Source organism: Plecotus auritus, assembly GCF_963455305.1.
Source record: "Plecotus auritus genome assembly, chromosome: 1".
Taxonomy (NCBI): domain Eukaryota; kingdom Metazoa; phylum Chordata; class Mammalia; order Chiroptera; family Vespertilionidae; genus Plecotus; species Plecotus auritus.
In genome coordinates, this window is record NC_137770.1 from 204407431 (window position 1) to 204430465 (window position 23035).

Consider the following 23035-nt stretch of genomic DNA (forward strand, 5'->3'; position numbering starts at 1 on the left):
AGATTGAACACGCTTCAATATTTTACAGGGCCAAATGCATTTCTTTTTCAGTATAATTTGTTTTCATATACCATGCCCTTTTTAAAAAAAATCCTCACCCGAGGGAGAGCTCTGGTCGGTGTGACTCAGTTGGTTAGTACATCCTCCCATACACAGGAAGGTCGTGAGTTGATTTTTTTTGGTCAGGACACTTGCCTGAGTTGAGGTTTCAATCTTAATCAGGGCGCTTACAGGAGACAACCAATGAATGTATCTCTCACATCTCTCTCTCCCTCCCTAAAAAGTCAATAAAAAATAAAATAAAATAAATCCTCACCCGAGAATATGTTTTCATTGATTTTTAGAGAGAGAGAAACATCAATGTAAGAGAGAAACATCAATCAGTTGCCTCCTGTTCACGCTCCGATCAGGGATCGAACCCACAACCTTTTTGATATACAGGACAATGCTCCTACAAACAGCTGTCACCTGGCCAGGACACATGCCTCCTTTTTTTAAATTAATATTTATGGTCTGTAATACAAGTCACAAACATTTTTTTATAGTTAATTATCTTACTTTGAACATGGAACATTTGGAAATGCTTATTTATGTGAATTTTTAAATTTTTTATGTGATGATTTATCTAACATGCTGCTTTCCAAAAATTTAAATTCTCTTACTGTTGGAAATAGTTTTTTCATTACTTTTTCTGGGTTTTCTCATATGTATAGTCATTTCATCTGTGAATAGATCTAATTTACATCCTTTTTAATTCTTAAGCCTTACTTTCTGTTGTTTAATCACGCAGGATAATATTTTTAATATAATGTAAATAATATTGTAGACGGTGAACATCCTTATCCTATTTTGAATTTAACAGATATTTTCCTTTTTTTGAAGGCACTTACAATTCATGATGTAGAAAAATGCCAAGCATGGGATCTAGGAACCAACTTCTTTCTCTGTGAAGATGATGTTGTTAATATGAGAAACAGGTGAAGATAAGATATTTTGATGTATTATCATAGGAAATATTTTTTAAAAATATATTTTTATTGATTTCAGAGTGGAAGAGAAAGAGAGAGAGAAATAGCAATGATGAGAGAAAATCATTGATTGGCTGCCTCCTGCACACTCGCTACTGGGGATCGAGCCCACAACCCAGGCACATGCCCTTGACCGGAATCAAACCTGGGACCCTTCAGTCCGCAGGCCGACGCTCTATCCACTGAGCCAAACCAGCTAGGGCAGGACATTTTTTTTATTCTTGCAATTACTTAGAATATTATCTGTATCCAGAACACTAGTTCAATCATAGTTGTTTAACTCATCACCATAAAGTCACACTACCATCGATAAATAAGTATTTACATACACTTAATTACTTATATTTGTCAAATTTTTAATATATTTACATTACTACCTAGGAATGTAGTTTTTAAAGATTGTTAAAGGAAGTCTTTGTTATTCCTGAATCATTAAAAGACTTACGGAGTTTGGAGTTTGAAACTAGAAGGGTACACTTTGAGATTGTGTCTTACTATGAAATACAATAGTATGTTACATCTCAAGATTGTATAGTCATCTATAAATGTAAATGTCTCAGCTTTTTTCTTCTATAGAATTAAATTTCTGTTGAAATTTTGTGACATACAAATTCCTCTGATGTAAAAGTGTCCAAGTTTGAGAGATTGAGTATATTGAATGAAAGAATACTAAAGGTCATATCTTTTTCTTTTTTTTTAAGGGCTGAAGCTGTTCTTCAACATATTGCAGAACTAAATCCATATGTTCATGTTACATCATCTTCTCTTCCTTTAAATGAAACCACAGATCTCTCCTTCTTAGATAAATACCAGGTTGGTGCACCATTTAATATTGGAGGTTATTGACAGATTTCAAGGCAAATGATTAAGTATTTATGTGATATAACTAATCTAACCTATTCTGTCGAGCAGAACAAAAAATTTCAGGTTAAAAGACTTCCTTTAGAATAATATATTTCTAATGCTTCATTTTAGGCAAAGGGCCTATGAACTTCTGACAAAACAATTACATCAGTCAGCTATTTTCACAGTAAGGTGCATAAAAATCTACCCAAAACGCAGTGGTTTATAGCAACATGCATTTCTTTCTTTCTTATGTATTTGCATGTCAGTTGGAGTTCAGCTATTCTAGATTGAACTTGAACTCCAAAGTCTGGATTCTGCTCCATGTGCCTCTCTTCTGGGACCAGGGGGCTACCTAGCACATGATCTCATGTCAATAGCAGAAATGCAAAGGGGCAAGTCCAACCATCTTAAGTATATGTCAAGCCTCTGTGTTACTTCCATTTAATAATACATTAGCCAAAGCAAGTCACACAGTCAAGCCCAAAGTAAAGGAGCAAGAAAGTACACTCTTCTCTTCCTAAGGTCATGGGTTAAAGGTGGTATCTAATCCAATTACAGAAAAGTAAAACATGGGGATCTATTTCAGATAACCTTAAAAAATAAAAATTCTAAACACTGTGGATGTTCTAAAAGTGACTAGATTTACCCTGGTTTTCCTTATGATTAGATCAGTGGTCGGCAAACTCATTAGTCAACAGAGCCAAATTTTTTAAACTTAAACTTCTTCTAACGCCATTTCTTCAAAATAGACTTGCCTAGGCTGTGGTATTTTGTGGAAGAGCCACACTCAAGGGGCCAAAGAGCCACATGTGGCTCGAGAGCCGCAGTTTGCCGACCATGGGATTAGATTATGGGGTTACCCATTGTCTAGGAAAAAAAATACTCCTATGTTTCTCCTCTACTCTTCTTCAGGCACTGTGTGACCATATATGTGTCGGTTTTTTCCCCACAAGAAGCAATTCTACAACTCTGGCTGAGAACTTTGTAGCATTGATGAAACAAGTTAGATTCAATATATACTTGGTTAGAAAATTTTTAAATATATTTTTATTGATTTTAGAGAGAGAGGAAGGGGGAGAGAGAGAACATCATCAATGATGAGAGAGAAACATCAGTCAGCTGCCTCCCACATGCCCCCTACTGCGGGTCGAGTCTGCAACCTGGGCATGTGCCTTGACTGGAATCAAACTGGTGTCCTCTTGGTACATGGGATGATGCTCAACCAATTAAGCCACACCAGACGGGCTATACTTAGAATTGATTTTATCCTATTTACAAGCTAAGTTAATGTGTTACTATTTGATGAACACTGGCAACAATACATGAGATTCTTGGGTTACAGACTTAAGAACTTTACAGTTCAGAGCATGGTAAGAAGTGTGAGTATTGTATTTGCCTTGTTTCCTCTTGCCTTCCCCCAAATCCTAGTGAAGTGCAAGAGGGCACATGTAGTAGGTTCCTTTAAAGAGAGGAACACTGAGCTTGGTCTTAATGTTTTACAGTAAGCAATAAACTGGTTTCCTTCTTTGTCCCAGAGGGAGACATTACCTCATTCCTCAGGTTGTATGAGACAAATATTATCCTGAGAAATGGCACAAGTAAATAATGGTCAGAACCTTGCATTCATGGTATACCTAGTGAGATGTATGAAAAGTGAGAGACCCCTGGAGAAATAATCTGCTTGCAGAAAGTATGCCACTAAATTAATACCTGGATATTTGTGGTAAAACTAAGTAATATAAGTCATGGAAACCAGCAACAAGGAAAGCTCTGGACTAAAAGTCTAGCTCTGCTAATGACTCTAAGAAAGTATTTGACCTTTATCAATTATGATAAAATCTGATTACAAAATTTTCTCTACTTATCTCACAGGGTAATGATAAAAAATAAAGCATTGAAAATTGTAATTTGATATTTATTAAAAAACTTGTGGTTTCACTAATGAAACTGTAGTAAAGCAGAAGTAGTTATATTGTGAATCTGTTGCATCTCTGAAGTAAGAGAAAGCTAAGCCAACTAATATATCTCTTTAAAAATGTTATTGTTAACCCTTTAGGCTAACTAAATACTCTAAATTAGTATTCTGGTGACTAGGTTTGTATTTTCACAGCAGTAACAGACAAAACAAAAACTCTAATCATTTGGAGTGCATAAATACCACAGGAAATTACAGTTTGCTTCTAATTGTGAAGTCTGTGATGGTAATTGAATTTAATGTGAGTAGGTTTTCCCTTGTCTATATTGTTTTTGCTTTTATTATTCCATACCTCTGAAGATATTAACTTAGTTTGGAATCCTATTGTATTTTCAGTATAAATTGAAATGCTTCTGATTTAGAAGTTGTACATTACCAAAATAATTGTGTATTTTTTATTCTTTATTCTTTAATATTTTTTTCCTCAACAGTGTGTAGTATTGACTGAGATTAGACTTCCATTGCAGAAGAAAATCAATGAGTTTTGCCGTTCTCAGTGCCCTCCAATTAAGGTAATAGCATCACTTAATAATGACATGTCATTAACCAAAGGAAGGACACTTGCACTATTAAAACTTTTAGCTTTTCATTGGATTATATAAAAGCTCTTATTATATGAGGATAATCACAGTAATGTTTTTCTCTTTAAATTTGGTATCAGATTTTTAAAACTAAGATCTAAATTTGGTTTATAGACAGATTACCAAAAATAAGGAAGAATAAAGACTAGAAATAGAAAGTATGATAAATATTGAATTCATCATCTAACTTTAGTATGGTATGGTGATGGTACATTGGTTCTTTTAACAAATTCATTAAACATATACAGTTCTAGACACTAGGAATACATTAGTGAATAGGACATACAGATTTTCCTACTTATGAAAATAAACAAATAAGTCATTCAGGTCCTATGAAGAAAAGAGCTAGGTAAAGAATAGAGTATAACATCCTCATGATGTTAGGATGGGGGCCAGTGCTGGTTCTCTTAGAATGAATGTCAGAGAACATATTCTTTGAGATGATATTTGAATAGAGCCCTGAATAATGAGGAAGAGCCAGCTAAGTACACACCTGAGGAAGAGCATTCAAAGCAATGAGAAGTGCAAGTGTAAAGACGTGCGAGTTTAAAACTTCACTTGGTGTGTTTGAAAAGCAGAAGGAAGCAAGCAGGACCAGAATGGGAGTTTGGTTAAAGAGGAGAGAGTAGTAGGAGTAAAAGATGCTGGAAGGTTAGGTTGGAGAAGTAGTTAGAAGACCATTTTCTTATAGATTAGAGTTAAGAATGTCTGAGTTTTAAGACTGTGAGTTTTGATTTAATTTATATTTCTGAAAGATCATTCTGGTTGTGCTGAATGGAGAGAAGACTCTAGCAGTAGTTTTTAAAAGTATTGTCCAAGGACACAGACCCTTTCATAAAATTTCATATTACTAAAATGTTACTTGTATTTTCATTCTGGTTCTCTTATGTGGTACACTCTTTGATGTGTAGTGATACCATTGCTCTGACAGCTAATATAGAGTGTGTGTGTGTGTGTGTGTGTGTGTATTCTTGGGTTTTAAAAGTTTCTCAGTTTTAATATCTAACACAGTGGATGTCAGTAGGTAAAACTGGCATAAATAAAAGCTCTTTGGGCCCTCAATAATTTTTAGGAATATGAAGGGGTCATGAAACCAAAAAGAGCACTATTGAATAATGAATAGAATAGAGGCAGGTAGGCCAGTGAGGGGTTAATGCAGTAATCCAGGTGAGAGATATTGGTGCCTTATTCAATAGAAGAGCAAATAAGGATTGTGAGTTATTAAACCTGTTTAAAAAAAAAAAGGCTAGCAGAACTTGAGAGTTGTGAGTTGTGAAGGAAAGAATGATCAAGAATAACTTCTAGCTTTTGGTCCACATTAATTAGGTAAGTAGTAGTGACACTGGGAATATTAGAAAGAGATTTAAATGAGAAAATGCAAAATTCTTCTCTGCAATTGAATACATATTGCTAATCCCCCCTCCTTAGTGAGACATTTGTTTCTTTGGAAAAGGCTATTCGTCCTGTTTAAAATGGCCACCAAGCCATAATTGTACTGTATAAAATGGGTGTACTTTCGGATTGTGGTAGTAACATAGCATTTTTACACTTTGCACAATGTTTGTGCAATGGTTCATAATTTAAATTAAACAGATGAGTAAGACATGGAATGGTCAGTAAATTTATAATAGGTCACATAAGTTTTACAAAATAATCACAGAAGTTTATAAACTAAAATCCTTGTTTATGTAGTTGATACATATATTCACATTTTAAAAGTTGTTTTGAAAAGGAAGAAATTGTCCTCAAGTCTGAGCTTTTAAACTTAAATATATAAAAGTTCTACTCAATGTTGTCTCATAAAAAAGGCTATATGTACTATTTTGACAGTAAAGGCAGTACATGATCAAGTAAGATAGTATCAATAACTCTATTAATAACACTAAAACAGTTTCTGTACAGATTTAAAATAGAGAAGAGTGTAGTATAATAAAAATCACTTTAAATAGTTCATTTATGAAGAACCTCATTTTTACCTTTCATCAGTTGCTCAGCCTTTTTTCTGTTGACTCCACTCTCAGCTTTTAGCTCTGTTCTGTTTCCCATTAACTACTGCTTTTGGTGAATGGACACACCATTCTTTTCTAAAATGAAAAGTAAGAATTCACTGCTAGACCATGAAATCAAGATAATCTGCTTCTTACATACTATGCTTAACTATTAGGGCAAGGTAGGAATTTTCTCTAAAAATCATCAAATGTATAATGATGATGTGCTGATGTTGCTTCTAATTTTGTAACATTAGATATCAAGTCCCAAATAGCAAAATTCTTGATTCCTGAACCAATTTGCAGGAAAATAATTTATTCTATTCATGTTTTACTTTATATCCCAAACGAAATACTTAATTATAAGTGAAATTGTCGTAAAAGAGCCTAAGATAGTTGAGCTGGTTTTTTTTTTTATATAAATAGATAAGCTTGAACTTGTTTTTATCATTTTGCAGTTCATTAGTGCAGATATACATGGAATTTGGTCACAGTTGTTTTGTGATTTTGGTGATGAATTTGAAGTTTTAGATACAACAGGAGAAGAACCAAAAGAAATCTTCATTTCAAATATAACGCAAGTATGATTGTATATATGTATTGTATACATACATATAGGATTAATTTTTTAAGTTGATGTGAATATTTTTTAAAGGTGGTATTAGCAAAATATTGTAATATGCAATATTTTTTAGTTGTTTTACAAGATTTTAAGGTAATTCTTGAGAGGTATTTTGTTAATTTCTTTATTGTATTATATTTAAAGCTAAATTTAACTTAGATTATTAAAAGAGTACTCCTGCCTGGCCGATGTTTCTCAGTGGTTGAATATGAACCTATGAACCAGCAGGTCACGGTTCTATTCCCAGTCAGGACATATGCCTGGGTTGTAGGTTCGGCTCAATCTCCAGTAGGGGGCATGCAGGAGGCAGCCGATCAATGATTCTCATCATTGATGTTTCTATCTCTCCCCCTCTGAAATCAATAAAAATACATCTTTTTTAAAAAGAGTATTCCTGATTCCTTCTAAAATTATTTAACAACTAGAGGCCCAATGCATGAAAATTCGTGCAAGAGTAGGCCTTCCTTCCCCCAGCACCGGCTTCCCTCCAGCACCCCGGACCCAGGCTGCTTCCCTCCTCTGGCCGCCTGCAGGCACCGGGGACCCAGGCTGGCTTCCCTCCGGCCCTGGCTTCATCAGGAAGGACGTCTGGAATGATGTCTGGAAGACGTCTGGTCTAATTAGCATATAACCCTTTTATTATTATAGATTGGTAGACCAATATTAGCTTATGTCATAAATTTTCTTTTAATCTTCACTCAAGGATATGTTTTTAGTGATTTTTAGGAAGAGAGGAATGGGGAGAGAGAGAGAAACAACGATGTGAGAGAGAAACATTACTCAGTTGCCTCCCTTATGCACCCAACCAGGGATCAAACTCGAAACCTAGGTATGTGCCTTGACCCAGAATCGAACCTGCAACCTTTTGGTGTACAGGATGACATTCCAACCAACTGAGCAACCTGGCCTGGGCACTAATGTCATAAATTTTAATTTTAATTTTGTTCTATGTCATGTTCCTATGGGACATGAACTATTATTCAGTGTTTGCTGAATTGTTCATTGTGTCAGATCATATATGTAACTTTGTCATAAGTCACCTGGCCCAACACAGTGACTCTAGAGAGAAGCACACTTAAGTTATCATAGACAAAAGCTGTTATATTTCTAAAACATTTGGAGGAAGAAAAAAGTTTTAAGAATTAACTAATCTTCAAATCAAAAGGTATTTGATCAGCTTAATTTTTTTATTCCCTATAAAGGAAAAATCATTATGATTCATTTTTTACTCTTTTTAGCCTAAATCATTAACTGCATTTGCATCTTTTATACTCAGTTTACATTAAAAGCTCCAAAGATGTCAGTATAAGTGAATGATAATGTACTTTTGATAGTACATTATCTTTATGCTTTATTTTTTAACCCAATGTAAGTTGCCTTTTTTTAAGAAAAATTTATTGAAAAATTCTGTGTATCTGTTTATTAACAGAATAGTTTATTATTTAGCCTTTTGTCTCCTGTAATTGTTTTTGGTTTGTCCCTGAGAATATCATATAGTTAGCATAAGCTCCAAGGAAGATTATGGATTCCTGTATTGCACTGGTCTTTTCTTTTATAGAATAAAGCAGGAAATGTGAAGTTATCCAAAAAGAATTAGAAAATATCATAAATGTGCCCATTTAAATTACTTGCAAGGAATTGTTTCTCCTTAATAAATTCCTTGTCAATTCTATTCTTCATGAGATATTAGCAAAGCCGTGATGTGATATATTACTTTTATCTACATTTTTGTGATCATAATTTTTAGAATCTACACTATTATGAAAGAGAGAGAAAATGATAATTTCATTAGATTTCATATAGATTATTATCACTTTAGTCAAGTAGTGTACAGGATTATATGCAATTAGAAACTGGGCCTTTCACCTGTCTCATCCATCCTTTTTGGTGAAATAAGCTAATTCATTTCTATTTTTATCCCAAGAAGCTGGCTGGGCTACACAGTATTTCTTTGCTTTAAATGTTAGAACTCTTACTGAAATCTCTATTTCCCCCAAGCATAAAAATTATATTTTAAACATTCATAATAAAATAAATTGATCATTATTTTGTTACACTTATTTAAAGGCTTACTTTTACTAAGGAAAGAGAAGAATGGCTTGGAATTTTGGGGGTTTTTTGAGAATTTTATTATTACATGGTATTTTTTTGTGTGAGATTGGGAATTTGTACACAAAAAAGTAATACGTGAACTTGTTTGTTAGTAGATTACTCTTATTTTTAGGCTAATCCTGGCATTGTTACCTGCCTTGAAAATCATCCTCACAAACTTGAGACAGGACAATTTCTAACATTTCGAGAAATTAATGGAATGACAGGCTTAAATGGATCTACACAACAAATAACTGGTAAGTTATTTGTTTTATTAATTCATTTATACTTATTCATTATTCTGCACATTTATAAGTCTTTATAAGCTTAGCAAGAAAACCTACCCAGTTTTGGTGCTGCGGTAGTACAGACAAGGTTGTTTGATTCAAATTTGATGATTGGATTGACTTAGGAAGGTGGTGAAAGATAATTACTGTATGCAGAGACAGGCATTCGAGGAACTGAAAGATGTACTATGGCAGGGCTGACAGTAGAAGTTGAGATTGCAAGAGACCTAAGACATTTCGGAGGAAACTTTATATATTATATATCTCATTAGGTGAACAAAAGTTCCAGCATTTGCAACATTTTTATTCACTTAGGGCAGTGGTCGGCAAACTGCGGTGCGCGAGCCACATGCGGCTCTTTGGCCCCTTGAGTGTGGCTCTTCTACAAAATACCACGGCCTGGGCAAGTCTATTTTGAAGAAGTGGCATTAGAAGAAGTTTAAGTTTAAAAATTTTGGCTCTCACAAGAAATTTCAATCGTTGTACTGTTGATATTTGGCTCTGTTGACTAATGAGTTTACTGACCACTGACTTAGGGAATGCAAGAAAGGGAGCAAGATTTAGAGAAAAGATAATGAATACAGTTTAGGCTTCTGGAATGAGATGGCAATGAAATATTCAAGTGGAGATATGTGTTTTTGTTCAGTTGCTTGGAATAAAGAAATGAATGGATGTTGCTGCAAACAAGTTTCTGAGTTTGTTGGCAAGAAATAGAAGGAATGTTTTTTCAGTGGACAAAGATGAGATCATTGTCCAGTAGAGAGTGATTTTCCTGCAGCCATATTTAAGATGTAAAGACAGCGTTAGACGTCTTATAGAAAACAAGTTTCTACCTGTTCAGCTGAGAGTGATTCAGGTGTTTTTTTTAATTATTATTTTAAATTTTATTGGGGTGACATTAGTCTACATAAACATATAGGTTACATGTGTGGATTACTAATTTACAAAATATGTATATAGGACCATGTGCCCGCCACCCAAAGTCAAATCTTCTCCTGCCCCTAATATTAGGACCCCTTTCTTCTCCTACTCCCTTCCCTAATTCAGTTTTATCTTTAGGGCATTTGAAAGTATAATTATGTGATTAGTGTGTAGACTAGTAAATGAATTACTTTTTTTTTTTCTTTCAATGACTACAAAATGGATCCTTAGGAGAGGAAAATCAGTCCCTATTATGAACTCTTTATAGAAAAACAATTTTGGATGTATTTTTAAGCATCTTTAGTAACAAAACTATTGGATTTTGTTTCCCAGTCTCCATCTAAATATATAAATTACCGGTACAGGTTCACTACATTGCTATTAAAGAATTAGCGTCTGTTTTTGCAAATGACAATTCAACTAATCATTTAGGATTATCTTTTGTTATTTTGGGGTCCAAGCCTTGGTAGATTGTGATGATGGATCAAGACTCTTGAGGTTACATATAAAAGGAGGAGCCACTGGATATCAAGGAATGAAAAGAAACAAAACCCACATTTTGTTTGAAAAATTCTTAGGGCAGAGATGGAATCCTATCTAATAAAAGAGTAATATGCAAATTGACCTTCACTCCAAGACACAAGATGGCTGCTCCAATGTGGTCAAAATGGCTGACTCCATGTGGACACAAGATGGCTGCCACAAGATGGCCGGCAGGGGAGGGCAGTTAGGGGTGACCAGGCCAACACAGGAGGGCAGTTGGGAGGGACCAGGCCTACAGGGGACGGCAGTTGGCGGGGGGGGGGGGGGGAGAACCAGGCCTGCAGGAGAGAGCAGTTGGGGGGACCAGGCCTGCAGGGGAGGTCAGTTGGGGGGACCAGGCCTGCAGGGGAGGTCAGTTGGGGGGACCAGGCCTGCAGGGGAGGGCAGTTGGGGAGGACCAGGCTTGCAAGGGAGGGCAGTTGGGGGGACCAGGCCTGCAGGGGAGGGCAGTTGTGGGGGGGGGGACCCAGGCCTGCAGGAGAGGGCAGTTGGGGGGGGGGGACCCAGGCCTGCAGGAGAGGGCAGTTAGGGGGACCAGGACTGCAGAGGAGGGCAGTTGGGGGGACCAGGCCTGCAGGGGAGGTCAGTTGGGGGGACCAGGCCTGCAGGGGAGGGCAGTTGGGGAGGACCAGGCCTGCAGGGGAGGTCAGTTGGGGGGACCCAGGCTTGCAAGGGAGGGCAGTTGGGGGGACCAGGCCTGCAGGGGAGGGCAGTTGGGGGGGGGGGGGACCAGGCCTGCAGGAGAGGGCAGTTGGGGGGGGGGGGACCCAGGCCTGCAGGAGAGGGCAGTTAGGGGGACCAGGACTGCAGAGGAGGGCAGTTGGGAAAGACCAGGCCTGCAGGGGAGAGCAGTTGGGGCAATCAGGCCAGCAAGGGTGGGCAGTTGGGAGGGACCAAGCCTGCAAGGGAGGGCAGTTAGGTGCAATCAGTCCATCATCAGAGCATTTAGGCACCTGTCAGGCTGGCAGGGGAGTGGTTAGAGGGTGATCAGGCTGGCAGGCAGAAGGGGAATTTGGCAGGCAGGCAAGTGAGCGGTTGGGAGCCAGCAGTCCTGAATTGTGAGAGGGATGTCCGACTGCCCGTTTAGGCTGGATGCCCCTGGGATCGGGCCTAAACAGGCAGTCGGACATCCCTCAAGGGGTCCCAGATTGGAGAGGGTACAGGCTGGGCTGAGGGGACCACCCCCCCATGCACGAATTTCGTGCTCCAGGCCTCTAGTATTTAAATAAAGTGACTGTTTACAAAACTTTTTTTTTTTAGCATTTATTAATTGGTACTTAATTATCCAAGATAATTTTCTGTTATTTGGAAAACATTTTTAAATAGCTAAAATAATACATGGTTATTCTAGATATATATATATATATATATATATATATATATATATATATATATATATATATATAAATATATATAAATAGAATTTAAAATGAGTACTATTTCAAGCCTCCTCCTTGCTCCAGAGGTAACAGTAGCTAAATTTGGTATTCTGCTGATCTTTTCTCTCTACTTAATATATTTAAGACTTGTAGGTAGAAAGGACTTACTGTTTATTTCATTTAATTTTTTTAATAAGTAAATTGTTCAAACACAATAAAGTCAAATGTTTACAGTGAAAACTTTCCTGCCTACCTGCGGTTCCCACTCAGTTCTCATCCAGTCACTGGTTCTTAATTTATCATGTGTACTTACTGGCTTTTCTTACATTTTGTTACATACAATGTATCATATTATACATCTACCCTTTGCCTTTTCACTAAACAAAATAACTACATGATCTTTTCACATCAATAATTGCAGAACATTCTTTGTGTTTGTTTTTTAAGTTTTCTTAATAGCTGCATATTATTTCATATTACTTAATGAATTGTATCACAGTATAATTTAAATTTGTATTTTACATATTATGAATGAGATAAGTGTATTTTCTTACCTTTTAGGGCTATTGGTTCTTTAATGTGAATCATCTATCATTTGCCCTTTTTCCTATTGAGTTGTTGATTATTTAACCATTCCTTGGAATTCCTAAAATATAAGGCATATCTGTCAGTGTTTTTTATATAAATTGCAAATGTTTTTCCTAGTATGGCATTTGACTTTGCTTATGATTGGTTTTTACTATGTGTATAAATCAAATTTAAAATTTTTTCTTTTATGATTTTTATTTTATTAGAAAAGCCTTCCTCACTGCAAAGTTTTGAAGAAATTTTTCTCCCATTCTTCTGTCTTAATATATTTTTCTCATCAACTTCAACATTTAAAACATCCGTTTGGAATAGATATTTTGCCAGATGGCATTTTTCCGGAAAGTTTTATTGAATAATCGTATAGTTTCCTCACTGGTTTGAGGTGCCATTTTCTTAATTGTATCCCTTCTGAGCCTATTTCTGAGTTCTCTAATATATTCTGTTTGCCTGTCTATTCATGAGCCAGTACCATGCTATATTAATTGTCATTAATTATGTGTAATTAGTACCAACATTATTACTTATTGAGGCTTTATAAAATATTTAAATATCTAATAAGCACCTGTCATTAATTTTTTTTCCCTTTGAGTTTTCTTGGCTATTTTTAAGTACATAAATTCACATTGGAAAAATAGTTTGTCTAGCTCTCCACACTTCTTCCTACCTCTATACCCTCTCCCCCCCTCAAAAAAAAAAAAAAAGATTTATACTGGGATCTTCTTAATTTTGTAAATTATGGGAAATTAACATCTTGATAAACCTTCTAATTCAATACTTATATCAATAAATAATGGTTTCTTTTTTTTTCTTTCTTTTTTTTTTTTTTTTTAGTGGTATCACCATTTTCTTTTAGCATTGGTGATACTACAGGACTGGAACCTTATTTACATGGAGGCATAGCTGTCCAAGTTAAGACTCCTAAAACATTTTACTTTGTAAGTATTTCTTTTTCGGCTTAAAAAAAATATTTCTCTACAGAAGAAGAATGGCAGAAGAGGCAAAAAAGTAATAAAATGAATAGTCAGTTAACCAAACACTTAATTTAAAGCCTGAACAGATTTTATTCTTTTAATTTGCACCCACTTTGAGGAAAATGGTATCAATCTAAGGAAATAAGCTGGTATCAACAAAAAATTTACAGCTAGAATACCATATGCATATAATTGAGATAAAAAAAATTACATTTAAAGGAACTTTACCTTTGTGAATCATCAGAGTCAATCATATGTCTTAAAATTGCTTCCTAAAACAAAAGATGAAACAGTATAAATTTGAAAGATTTAATAAGCATTGAAACAGTATGTATTTTATTATTCACTTACATTTTTAAGGTAAATGGAATATTTTTTTAAATTTCAAGAAAGTGTATATGTTGGAAAAATAAAGTAATTCCTATCATCTGGCATTGAAAATAGAGAAAGGCTACTTGTATCAAGGAACTCAGGAGTCTCTTGCCGCTTAAATCTTTAGCCCACTTCTCAGTGTAAGCTAATACATTTCTGTTTTTTTCATACAAGTTCTCGTGGTTTAATGAGATTGCCTTTTCTTTTTCAGAATTATTATTAACTATAGTCCTCTACAAGGCTTTGTTCAAGCCAAAGGTAGAACAACGAACAGATTAAAATAACTTAAAATAACTACTGCTAGTCAAATCTGCCCCTGCCTTACTTTCTCTTGCCCCTGTCCCCAATTTTTAAATCGATAATTTATGCTTCAAGTAAATTTCAGATTGTGTAGGTGGCTGGGGTATTGTTTTTTTGTGTTTGGTTGGTTGGTTGGTTGGTTGGTTGGTTGGTTGGTTATTTGGTGTTTTGGTCTTTGTAATTTTGAGTTTTCTAGTCTTTGTCAGTCATCACAAGTCTTGATAACTTGATACCAGAAAAAATATGGTAGCTTTTCAGTTAAAACAATAGATTTTTTTTCAATTACATACAGATGTTTTTACCACTTATTCCCATATTTATTATGTGTGTCAGGTTGCCTGATTGCATTTAACATTTAAAAAAAAAAGTGTGATAAGACAGGGGTAACAGGAAGATTAGGAGCTATTTTATATTTCAGCTAAAACTTAGTAGCCCAGGCTTCTGGTCAAGATGGCATTGACAATATTCCAGTGGAAAGTAGACTTTAATATCAAATCATTCTGAGTCCTGTTTAATTTATTTGGACCTAGTATCTCTATCAATGTTGGTTCAGTGGAGTAGTGAATAAGTTATTCTTAATACTACTTTAAAAAAAAAAAAACTTCAGTAGCCCAACGTTATTTATTTCAGATTTTTTGGAAAGTTCCGTTACTTTTAGTACTCTGTATATTTTGTGAAGTAATCACTCACTTGCAAGGGAGTAATTGTTTTGTTTTGTTTCTATTAGGAGTCATTGGAGAAGCAGATAAAACACCCAAAATGCCTTATTGCGGATTTTAGTAAACCTGAGGTAAATAAACACTTTGGAGGTTTTAAGAGAAGCAGCAGAGTGGGGGATTGGGATTGGTAAGAGGTTATAAAATGGAGCAACCAGGTGTATACCTTTCTGTATGATTTTCTTGATAAAGGTTGTTTCATATATATAAAGTTGATTTCCAATGATTAGAAACAGAAATTCATATCATGAAGAAATGTTAAAATAATAGGAAAAAGTTTTATAATGATACGTTAGCTTTGATAGTTAAAAGACAGTTTTTAAAAATTTATGCAAGGTAATCTTATTAAAAGATTTTCTGAACCATGTAGAGTTCATATAATAACTCTGTTTTTTTTCAAAAAGCCTTGGAAGCATTTTTTTTTTTAATCAATGAATATAATTTTGTTGCAGTGAATCTATTTGTGATAAGGAAAAATAATATTGACAGATTCCAAATTTGTAAATTTTGATAAGGAAAAAAGAAGAAAGTGATCTTATACAAGTATTTTGATGAGTTTGTTTAGTTGAAGTTTCATATAGATAACTTAGTAAAAATTGGTCATACCACCTGAGATTGAGGCTTAAATCTATTGTTTAATATTACTTTATTGCCAAGAAGTCAAGTCATTTAACTTCTGGAAGATTCAGCTCCCTCCTCTGTTAATAATAGTGTTAAGCTAATTAGTTTATTGTAATGATTAAATTAAATAATGTTTTAAAAGCATTAGCACAATGCCTGGCACATATTACATTGACCTCTTTTTAATATTCTAAATAGGCACCTTTAGAGATTCACACAGCTATACTTGCCTTGGGCCAGTTTCAGGAGAACTATGGTCGCAAGACAAATATTGGGTAACATTCTTTTTTTAAATAACTTTTTTCTTTGTTATAAAACAGTATTTCAGTTTATGAAAATATATTTGATGTTATAGTAAAATGCAAGTGTACTATTTAAAATGCATGTATGTGCATGAATTTAGTACCCAAACCAAAAATGGTACAATGTGCAATTTGTATTTACTTATTGAAAAAGACACATTATTTTTATGTAATTATTTAAAAGTAAATGGAAGCATGTGTAACATTGTTAGTTGGAAAAAAATGAAATTTTTCCTTAAATGTTGTGAACATTATTAGATGACACTTAAATCAATGTTCTAATATAATATTGAAAAAAAACAGTATTTCAGAGATTATAGTTTAAAATATTTAAAAACTAATTAAGCATCTTAAAATTGCAACACCAGTAGGTACCCCAAACTATATAAACATTTTTTATGACTTCCTGGTCTTCCTGGAAGAAGAGAGAGATTAATTTATAAAATTGGAATTACATTAAATAAGACTTTTCCCATTTTTAATTCTTCAAAAGCTACAGCTTTTTAAATTGAAAAATCTGATATTCAGTTATGAAATCCATTATGTAATATTTTTCTTTCTAGCCTATTAAATCAGAAGTATTGTTCTTAGGTGAGCATGATTTTGAAGTAATGTATTTGTGAGCCAGTGTTCAAGTCACTAAAGCACTTGTGCTTCTACCTGTTGGTAAAATTCCACATTTTCTTACATATATCTTAGATTTGAATGTGATCTATTGTTTATTGCATTTGAGAAAACTGAATTTGAGGTGCTTTGTTTTGAATCCTAGATGCAAAAAAGATTCAGAAGAGCTGTTGAAACTAGCAACATCTATAAGGGAAACCTTAGAAGAGAAGGTGAGTATTGAAAGTTAACAGCTATCAAAGTGTAACATATAAATGTTCTGTATATTAATTTTCTCTTAACCTTCAAATCCAAGCTTTGCTACTTATTGATTCTGACAGGAGACAAGTTACTTGGCTGTGTTCTGCTTTAATTTATAAAATGTTAACATGCCTCAGAGAGTTCTTGTGTACAATAGATAATTTAATTTTTTAAGTTACCTTGAACAGTACGTGTCATATAGTAATTCGAATTTGCCACTGCTCTTTATTTTTAGTATTAGTATTTTCTCTTCTGATTTAGTTGGTTTGTTAACTCACCAAATATATGTAACCCACTATATAAACACATTAGCTTTCCTATATACAAATTGTCTCTCTTATAAGTTTTATATTCATATCCCTTAATTGCATTTTGCATATCATGTGTGGACATATCACCTAGAAAATGGACTTTTTCATGTTATGGTGCCAGTGCCTGCTGGCCAACAGTTCATTGTAGCAGATATAAATGTAGCAATGTTTGTGCAGTTATTTGAAAATTATGTTGTTTCTGTTGTTACTTTGTAAAAATGAAGGCGAAATGGAACTTAACATTAGTAAGAATAGTATCTCATATTTTATGTAATTAGAAGAAAAAAGAAAAAAATAAGTGTACTGAAAACAGTGAATCGCAGTGGGGGCCAAACATGGCGGGGATCTCCCTTTTCCGCGTCCGACGCGGAAAAGGAGATGAATGAACCGGTTCTAAAATGGAGGCGGCCAGGGATTGAGAAATATTAGAAATATAGAAACAAGACACAGAGATAGATCTGGAAGCTGGGTGCTGGGTGGGACGCCATCTTCCCTCTGATGGAGAGGCTGCAATGACGAGGACGACCCAAGCCACGCAGCGCGCTTATTTTATAGGCCTAGATTTACATATCTAGTCCCACGCCTGCCGACACCTGGGCTGCTATGAAGTCAGAACTGATTAACATGTCCAGCCTCATTGGGGAAGCATGTTCCCAGGGCGTGACTCGGCCTACGCCCTGAGTTCAGCTGACGATAATTAAGGGAAATGCCCATGTGTCTTCCCAGGCGGCCCTCTACAAATCACTAGTCATAAATGAAAGTCCTTTTATTGCATGTAGAGTGGTTAGAAAAATGTCTGAGCCGTTAAGAACCTTATGATTTCACTCATGTAGAATATCAAACAAAAAAACAAATGAACAAACAAACACAAAAACAGACTCTTAGATATACTTTGTATTTACCACTTAGAGCACAAACTGATAGCTAGCTCCTCATCATTTATATGGATCATTTTATTTTCATTTATCTTTGTTCAAGGTTTTTCCATAGTTTTCATTAAAACTTTTTTTACAAATTCTGGTTGTTTCTAAATATTGACAGACATCACAGAACTGTTACTTAACAAAACCTATAGATGTTAGATATTTCATTTAATTCTAAATCGTGTGTTTGTGTCACATAATGGGTAAAAAAGCAAAAATGGCAGGTACTGATAAAGAGAAATATGTACTACTTGGGAAACTAACATGCAACTGTGTCTTTTATTGTAAGATTAGAACTTTTTTAGGACTTAGAAACTGTTTTAATGTTTTCATTGATTTTTAGAGAGAGAGGAAAGGAGAGGGAAAGAAAAGATAGAAACATCTCTGAAAAACAGCCATTTTGCTGTCTCCTGCACACCCCCTACTGGGGGTCAGGCCTGCAACCTGGTCATGTGACTGACTCAGAATCATACTGGTAACCTTTTGTTGCGTGGGGACGACGTTTAATCCACTGATCCACAGAGGCTGGGCAGGACTTTAAAACTATTTAGTTAGAGAAACTGAGTGGCTTTTTTTGAAGTTTAGCTATAAAAATTCTCACATTAAGTCATTGAAATTTTGAGTTTACTATGTGAATACTGTTAATACTATTGTCTTTCCTGGCTTATGTTTCAGCCTGAAGTAAATGCTGATGTTGTGCGTTGGCTCTCTTGGACTGCTCAAGGCTTTTTACCCCCACTTGCTGCAGCAGTAGGAGGTGTTGCCAGCCAAGAAGTATTGAAAGCTGTGACAGGAAAGTTTTCTCCTTTGTGCCAGTGGGTTAGTTCTGTATTTTAGTATTGTTTTATATTTAAGGTTGAATTATCCATCTATACAATGAATGTCTGTTAGGAATTTTAGTATTAATATGTTATAAAAGCAACTTAAAATATTTTTTGATGCATGAGAGAGATCTGATATGCTACCAAAACTTAAATCTATGATTGAAACTCTTATGATCATATATTGAGGCTATTGGATTATAACCCAGAATTACGTTCTAGGATGTTTCCCTCATTTGTGAGAGTTAGGGTGTGAATTTTCTATTCTTATATTTAGTCTCCTGTATTAGGTTAGCATTCATGGACTCTCAGGACTCTTGAACTTGTTGAAATTACGACTTCCTAGCTCATTTCCTCTATAGTGTATGCAATTATAAGTGACATATAATATCCCTCAAGCTAGAAAATAAATGTAGAATAGGTACTTATCAAAGAGTAATCAAGGATGTATCTGAGGGGGTGCCATCCTATATAATAAAAGCCCAGTGACCGAAACAGTGGAATGACCAGAGTCCAGAACCACCATGGCCCCTCGCTGGGGCTGGCCCCTCCCCCCAGCAAGCAGTGAGGGGCGATTAGGCAGGCAGGCGAGCAGTTAGGGGCGATCAAGCAGGCAGGCAGAATAGTTAGAGGCAATCAGGCAAGCAGACGAGTGGTTAAAGGTGATCGGGTAGGCAGGCCAATGGTTAGGGGCCATCAGATAGGCAGGCCAGCGGTTAGGGGCAATCAGGTAGTCAGGCCAGCAGTTAGGGGCAATGAGGCAGGCAGGCAGACCCCTGCCATCCATCGCCTCAAAAAGAGACCCAGGCTGCCCGCCACAGCCTGCGGGAGGGATGCTTGGCAGCCGTGATGGGAGGCCACTGGTGGTGGCATACGCTGCAGGGCCACGGCGCCTCCTGAGCAGGCATGGCGCCTGCAGCCTGGCCCAGGCCCTGGGGTTGCAGCCTCTGCCTGCGGCTTCTGCAGGGCTGGACTGCCACTCATCCTGCTATGATGCCTGGGCAGATCCCGGACCCTTCCATGACTGCAGACTCTCTGCCAGGGCTCAGCCCCCTGGCCGGACTCCCCAGCTCAGCCCTGACTGCACAGGAGCTGAAATACGTTGACATCCACAACATTGGGGCCATGATCGCCCCTTTGCACTTCCTGGAGGTGAAACTGGGCAAGAGGCCTCAACCTGTGAAAAGTGAGCTAGACAAGGAAGGTGAGTGGAGGAAAAGGCGCAGGGAAAAGAACAAAGTGGTGGCAGCCTGATGCTGGAACAAGAAGAAGGAGCAGACGGAGTTTCTGCAGCGGGAATCTGAGTGGCTGTAGCTCATGAATGCAGAGCTGAAAACCCAGGTGGAGGAGCTGAAGCAGGAGCGGCAGCAGCTCATCCTGATGCTCAGTCGGCATCACCCCACCTGCATCTTGAGGACCGACAGCATTAAGACCCCCAACTCAGAAGTCAACCCACTGCTGGAGCAGCTAGAGAAGAAGTGACCATGGGCTGGGAGGAGGAGATGAGGAGAGGGAAGAGGAGGAGGATCCCAGAGGGCTCTTCCTTGCTGCATGAAAAACTTCAATGAGGCTCAGCACAGCCAGCATTGGACAGGCTTTTTTGTGAAACTCAGATCAGCCACACCAGGGGATGAAACCCAGGACCAAGCACTGAGACCAAAGTAGTCCTGGTGGGGGGGAGGGGGAGTCTGTTCTGCCTGGGGCCAGGCTTGCAGGAGGCAGGACAGAGGCTCTGGGCCGGAGAGACGCCCAACTGTGGGCACTTCTCCAGCCTCTCCGCCAGGTCACCCACCCAAAGGACCTCCGAACAGCCAGGAAAAGCCATGAGTTGCAACCAAAATTAGGCTGAGTATGGAACTCCAGAGTGAAACTGCAATCTGCCTGCCCCCAGCCCTGACCCTGACCCTGATCCTAGTGCAAGCCAGGCCCTGCTGTATCCACCCACCGTGGTCCAGCTCAGTCCTACCCGGAGTGGCAGCCAGGGCGCACCCTCGCTGACCCTGCTGGAGTTGCTGTGGGCACGAGGCACGGGCGCCCTTGCAAAGCACATACTCTGAATATTTACAGACTGGCTGTCCTGGCAGGGCTTTCAATTGCACATGTTTTTTATACTTTTTTAAAATATTTTTTACAAAAAAATATTTTATACGAGCAATATATAAATGGATTTCTGTAATCACTCAATGTGATACAGTATAAATTGCTATGGTTTGTTTGTTACAAACAGATATTCAGCAGTTATGGCCGGTATGTGTAACTTCTAAGTACTGTAGTCTCTGGGTGTTGGGGTGGCAGGGGCAGGGGTGCAGTGCATTTTCATCCTGGTAAACCCTTCATAGTACTCAGTTCTGTATCACTCAGTAAACATTACTCTTACTTAAAAAAAAAAAAAAAAGAGGGAGGCCAGGCTACCCGGCCCATGGTGCTACAGTGGGTGGGTGGGGCCTCCCTCTGCGAGGTGATCAATCTGGGGGCCCCGCCATCGGTCACCCCACAGAGGGAGGCCCAGGCCATTGAGCAGCGATACTGTGGCAGATGTGCGGGGCCGGCCAGCAATCGCTCCGCAGAGGGAGGCCTAGGCCAGCCAAGTGATCGCACCCCATGCCTGTTGCCTGCAGAGGGAGGTGACCAGTGGCAGGGTATGGGGGAGCAGCACTGCACAGATGGCAAGCAGTGACAGCGGCGGGCGGGGCCAGCAGTCAGGGGAAGGAAAGCCCCGATAGGCCTTGATCTCAGGCCAGGCCTAGGGACCCTACCTGAGGTGTCCCGGATTGCGAGAGGATGCAGGCTGGGCTGAGGAACTGCCCCCACCCCACAAGTGCACTGGGCCTCTAGTAGGAATATAATACCCCAAAGAGGCATTGGGCAGTTGAGGCTTATATGCCATCTGGACAAAGGAGAGGGAGGCAGGGGCCTGGGATTTCAAAGGGAAAGCAGGCAATTTATAGATAGATGAAAAAGATCAAACATGTGGTAAACAAATTCTTGCTGGGATACAGAGGGAAGTTCACCAAACAGGCTTTGCTAGATTCCTACCTTGTTGCCACATTTATGTTGTTAAGGTTATGCTCCCTTCCCTTCCTTTCAGCATGTTTTTCTATTTGAATTCCTTTAGGCAGGTAAAGTGAGAGGGTTAAAGGACCTTTTTAAGTCTTTAATAACCAGCTTAAAACCAATTTCCCAAAAGGCATATTTTGGGGTGGCAAAACTTTGGTCATTTTCATTACTTATTCAGATGTAACTAAAATTGAATGGGACTTCCAGAGTTTTTATGTAGTTATATAAAATAGATATGGAGGTGAAGTTTTCTTTTGTTTGTTAAAACAAACACCTTTAAGATAGCTAAATTACATGAATCAAATTATATATTTTAACAAATCCTTCAGGTTTAATCATTTCTTTAATGAAAAAATACAGGAGTGTATAGTGTATAAAAACAATTACATTTTTAATCTATTATTTTATTCTACATTGGTATTTTATTATTTTTTTAATTATTAAATAACTACAGAAGAGAACTACTTTTTCTCTTAAATTCTATACATAGTAAGTTATTTGTTTTTTATCTTCTACTTTAAGTTATACATTGAAGCAGCTGATATTGTCGAGTTCCTAAGCAAACCAGAACGGGAAGAATTTCTCCCACGGTAATAGTAGGATTTCTGTTGTTTTTTCTTATTTGTATATTTGTAATAGGCAACCAGATTAAAAGAGTTTTTGTTTAAACATGCAGTTGTTTTAAATTAAATGTCTTTTCTGAAACCTAGCTCGCTCACTTCTGCAGTCATTTCCCTTATTAGAGGTGGCATGCCATAATAATGCCATATTTCTTTACCAATTTATAAATAATAAATATAAAGTTTTAAATTATATATTTTTATGAGAATGGTTAGCATTCAGAATACCCCTCTGATGAACAGTTGCTAACTGCAACTTTTATTTGTATCAGTGATTTGCCTTTTTGAGTCACAAATCTGAGAATCTG

General features: G+C 37.0%; 1 protein-coding gene and 1 pseudogene across 2 annotated transcripts in view; both read left to right on the top strand.

Moving 5' to 3' along the window:
- Positions 1 to 23035, top strand: part of UBA6 (ubiquitin like modifier activating enzyme 6) — a 72820-nt gene that overhangs the window by 19475 nt on the left and 30310 nt on the right. The window contains exons 5-15 of the mRNA XM_080676020.1: positions 883 to 977; positions 1730 to 1841; positions 4281 to 4361; positions 6877 to 6999; positions 9265 to 9388; positions 13681 to 13784; positions 15220 to 15282; positions 16028 to 16104; positions 16901 to 16967; positions 18905 to 19048; positions 22630 to 22697. Of these exons, the coding sequence (XP_080532146.1) occupies positions 883 to 977; positions 1730 to 1841; positions 4281 to 4361; positions 6877 to 6999; positions 9265 to 9388; positions 13681 to 13784; positions 15220 to 15282; positions 16028 to 16104; positions 16901 to 16967; positions 18905 to 19048; positions 22630 to 22697 (1058 nt within the window). The remainder of the gene's footprint in view (positions 1 to 882; positions 978 to 1729; positions 1842 to 4280; positions 4362 to 6876; positions 7000 to 9264; positions 9389 to 13680; positions 13785 to 15219; positions 15283 to 16027; positions 16105 to 16900; positions 16968 to 18904; positions 19049 to 22629; positions 22698 to 23035) is intronic.
- Positions 19169 to 20532, top strand: LOC308252092 (jun dimerization protein 2-like; annotated as a pseudogene). The gene has a single exon. The product of its transcript is annotated as a jun dimerization protein 2-like (transcript).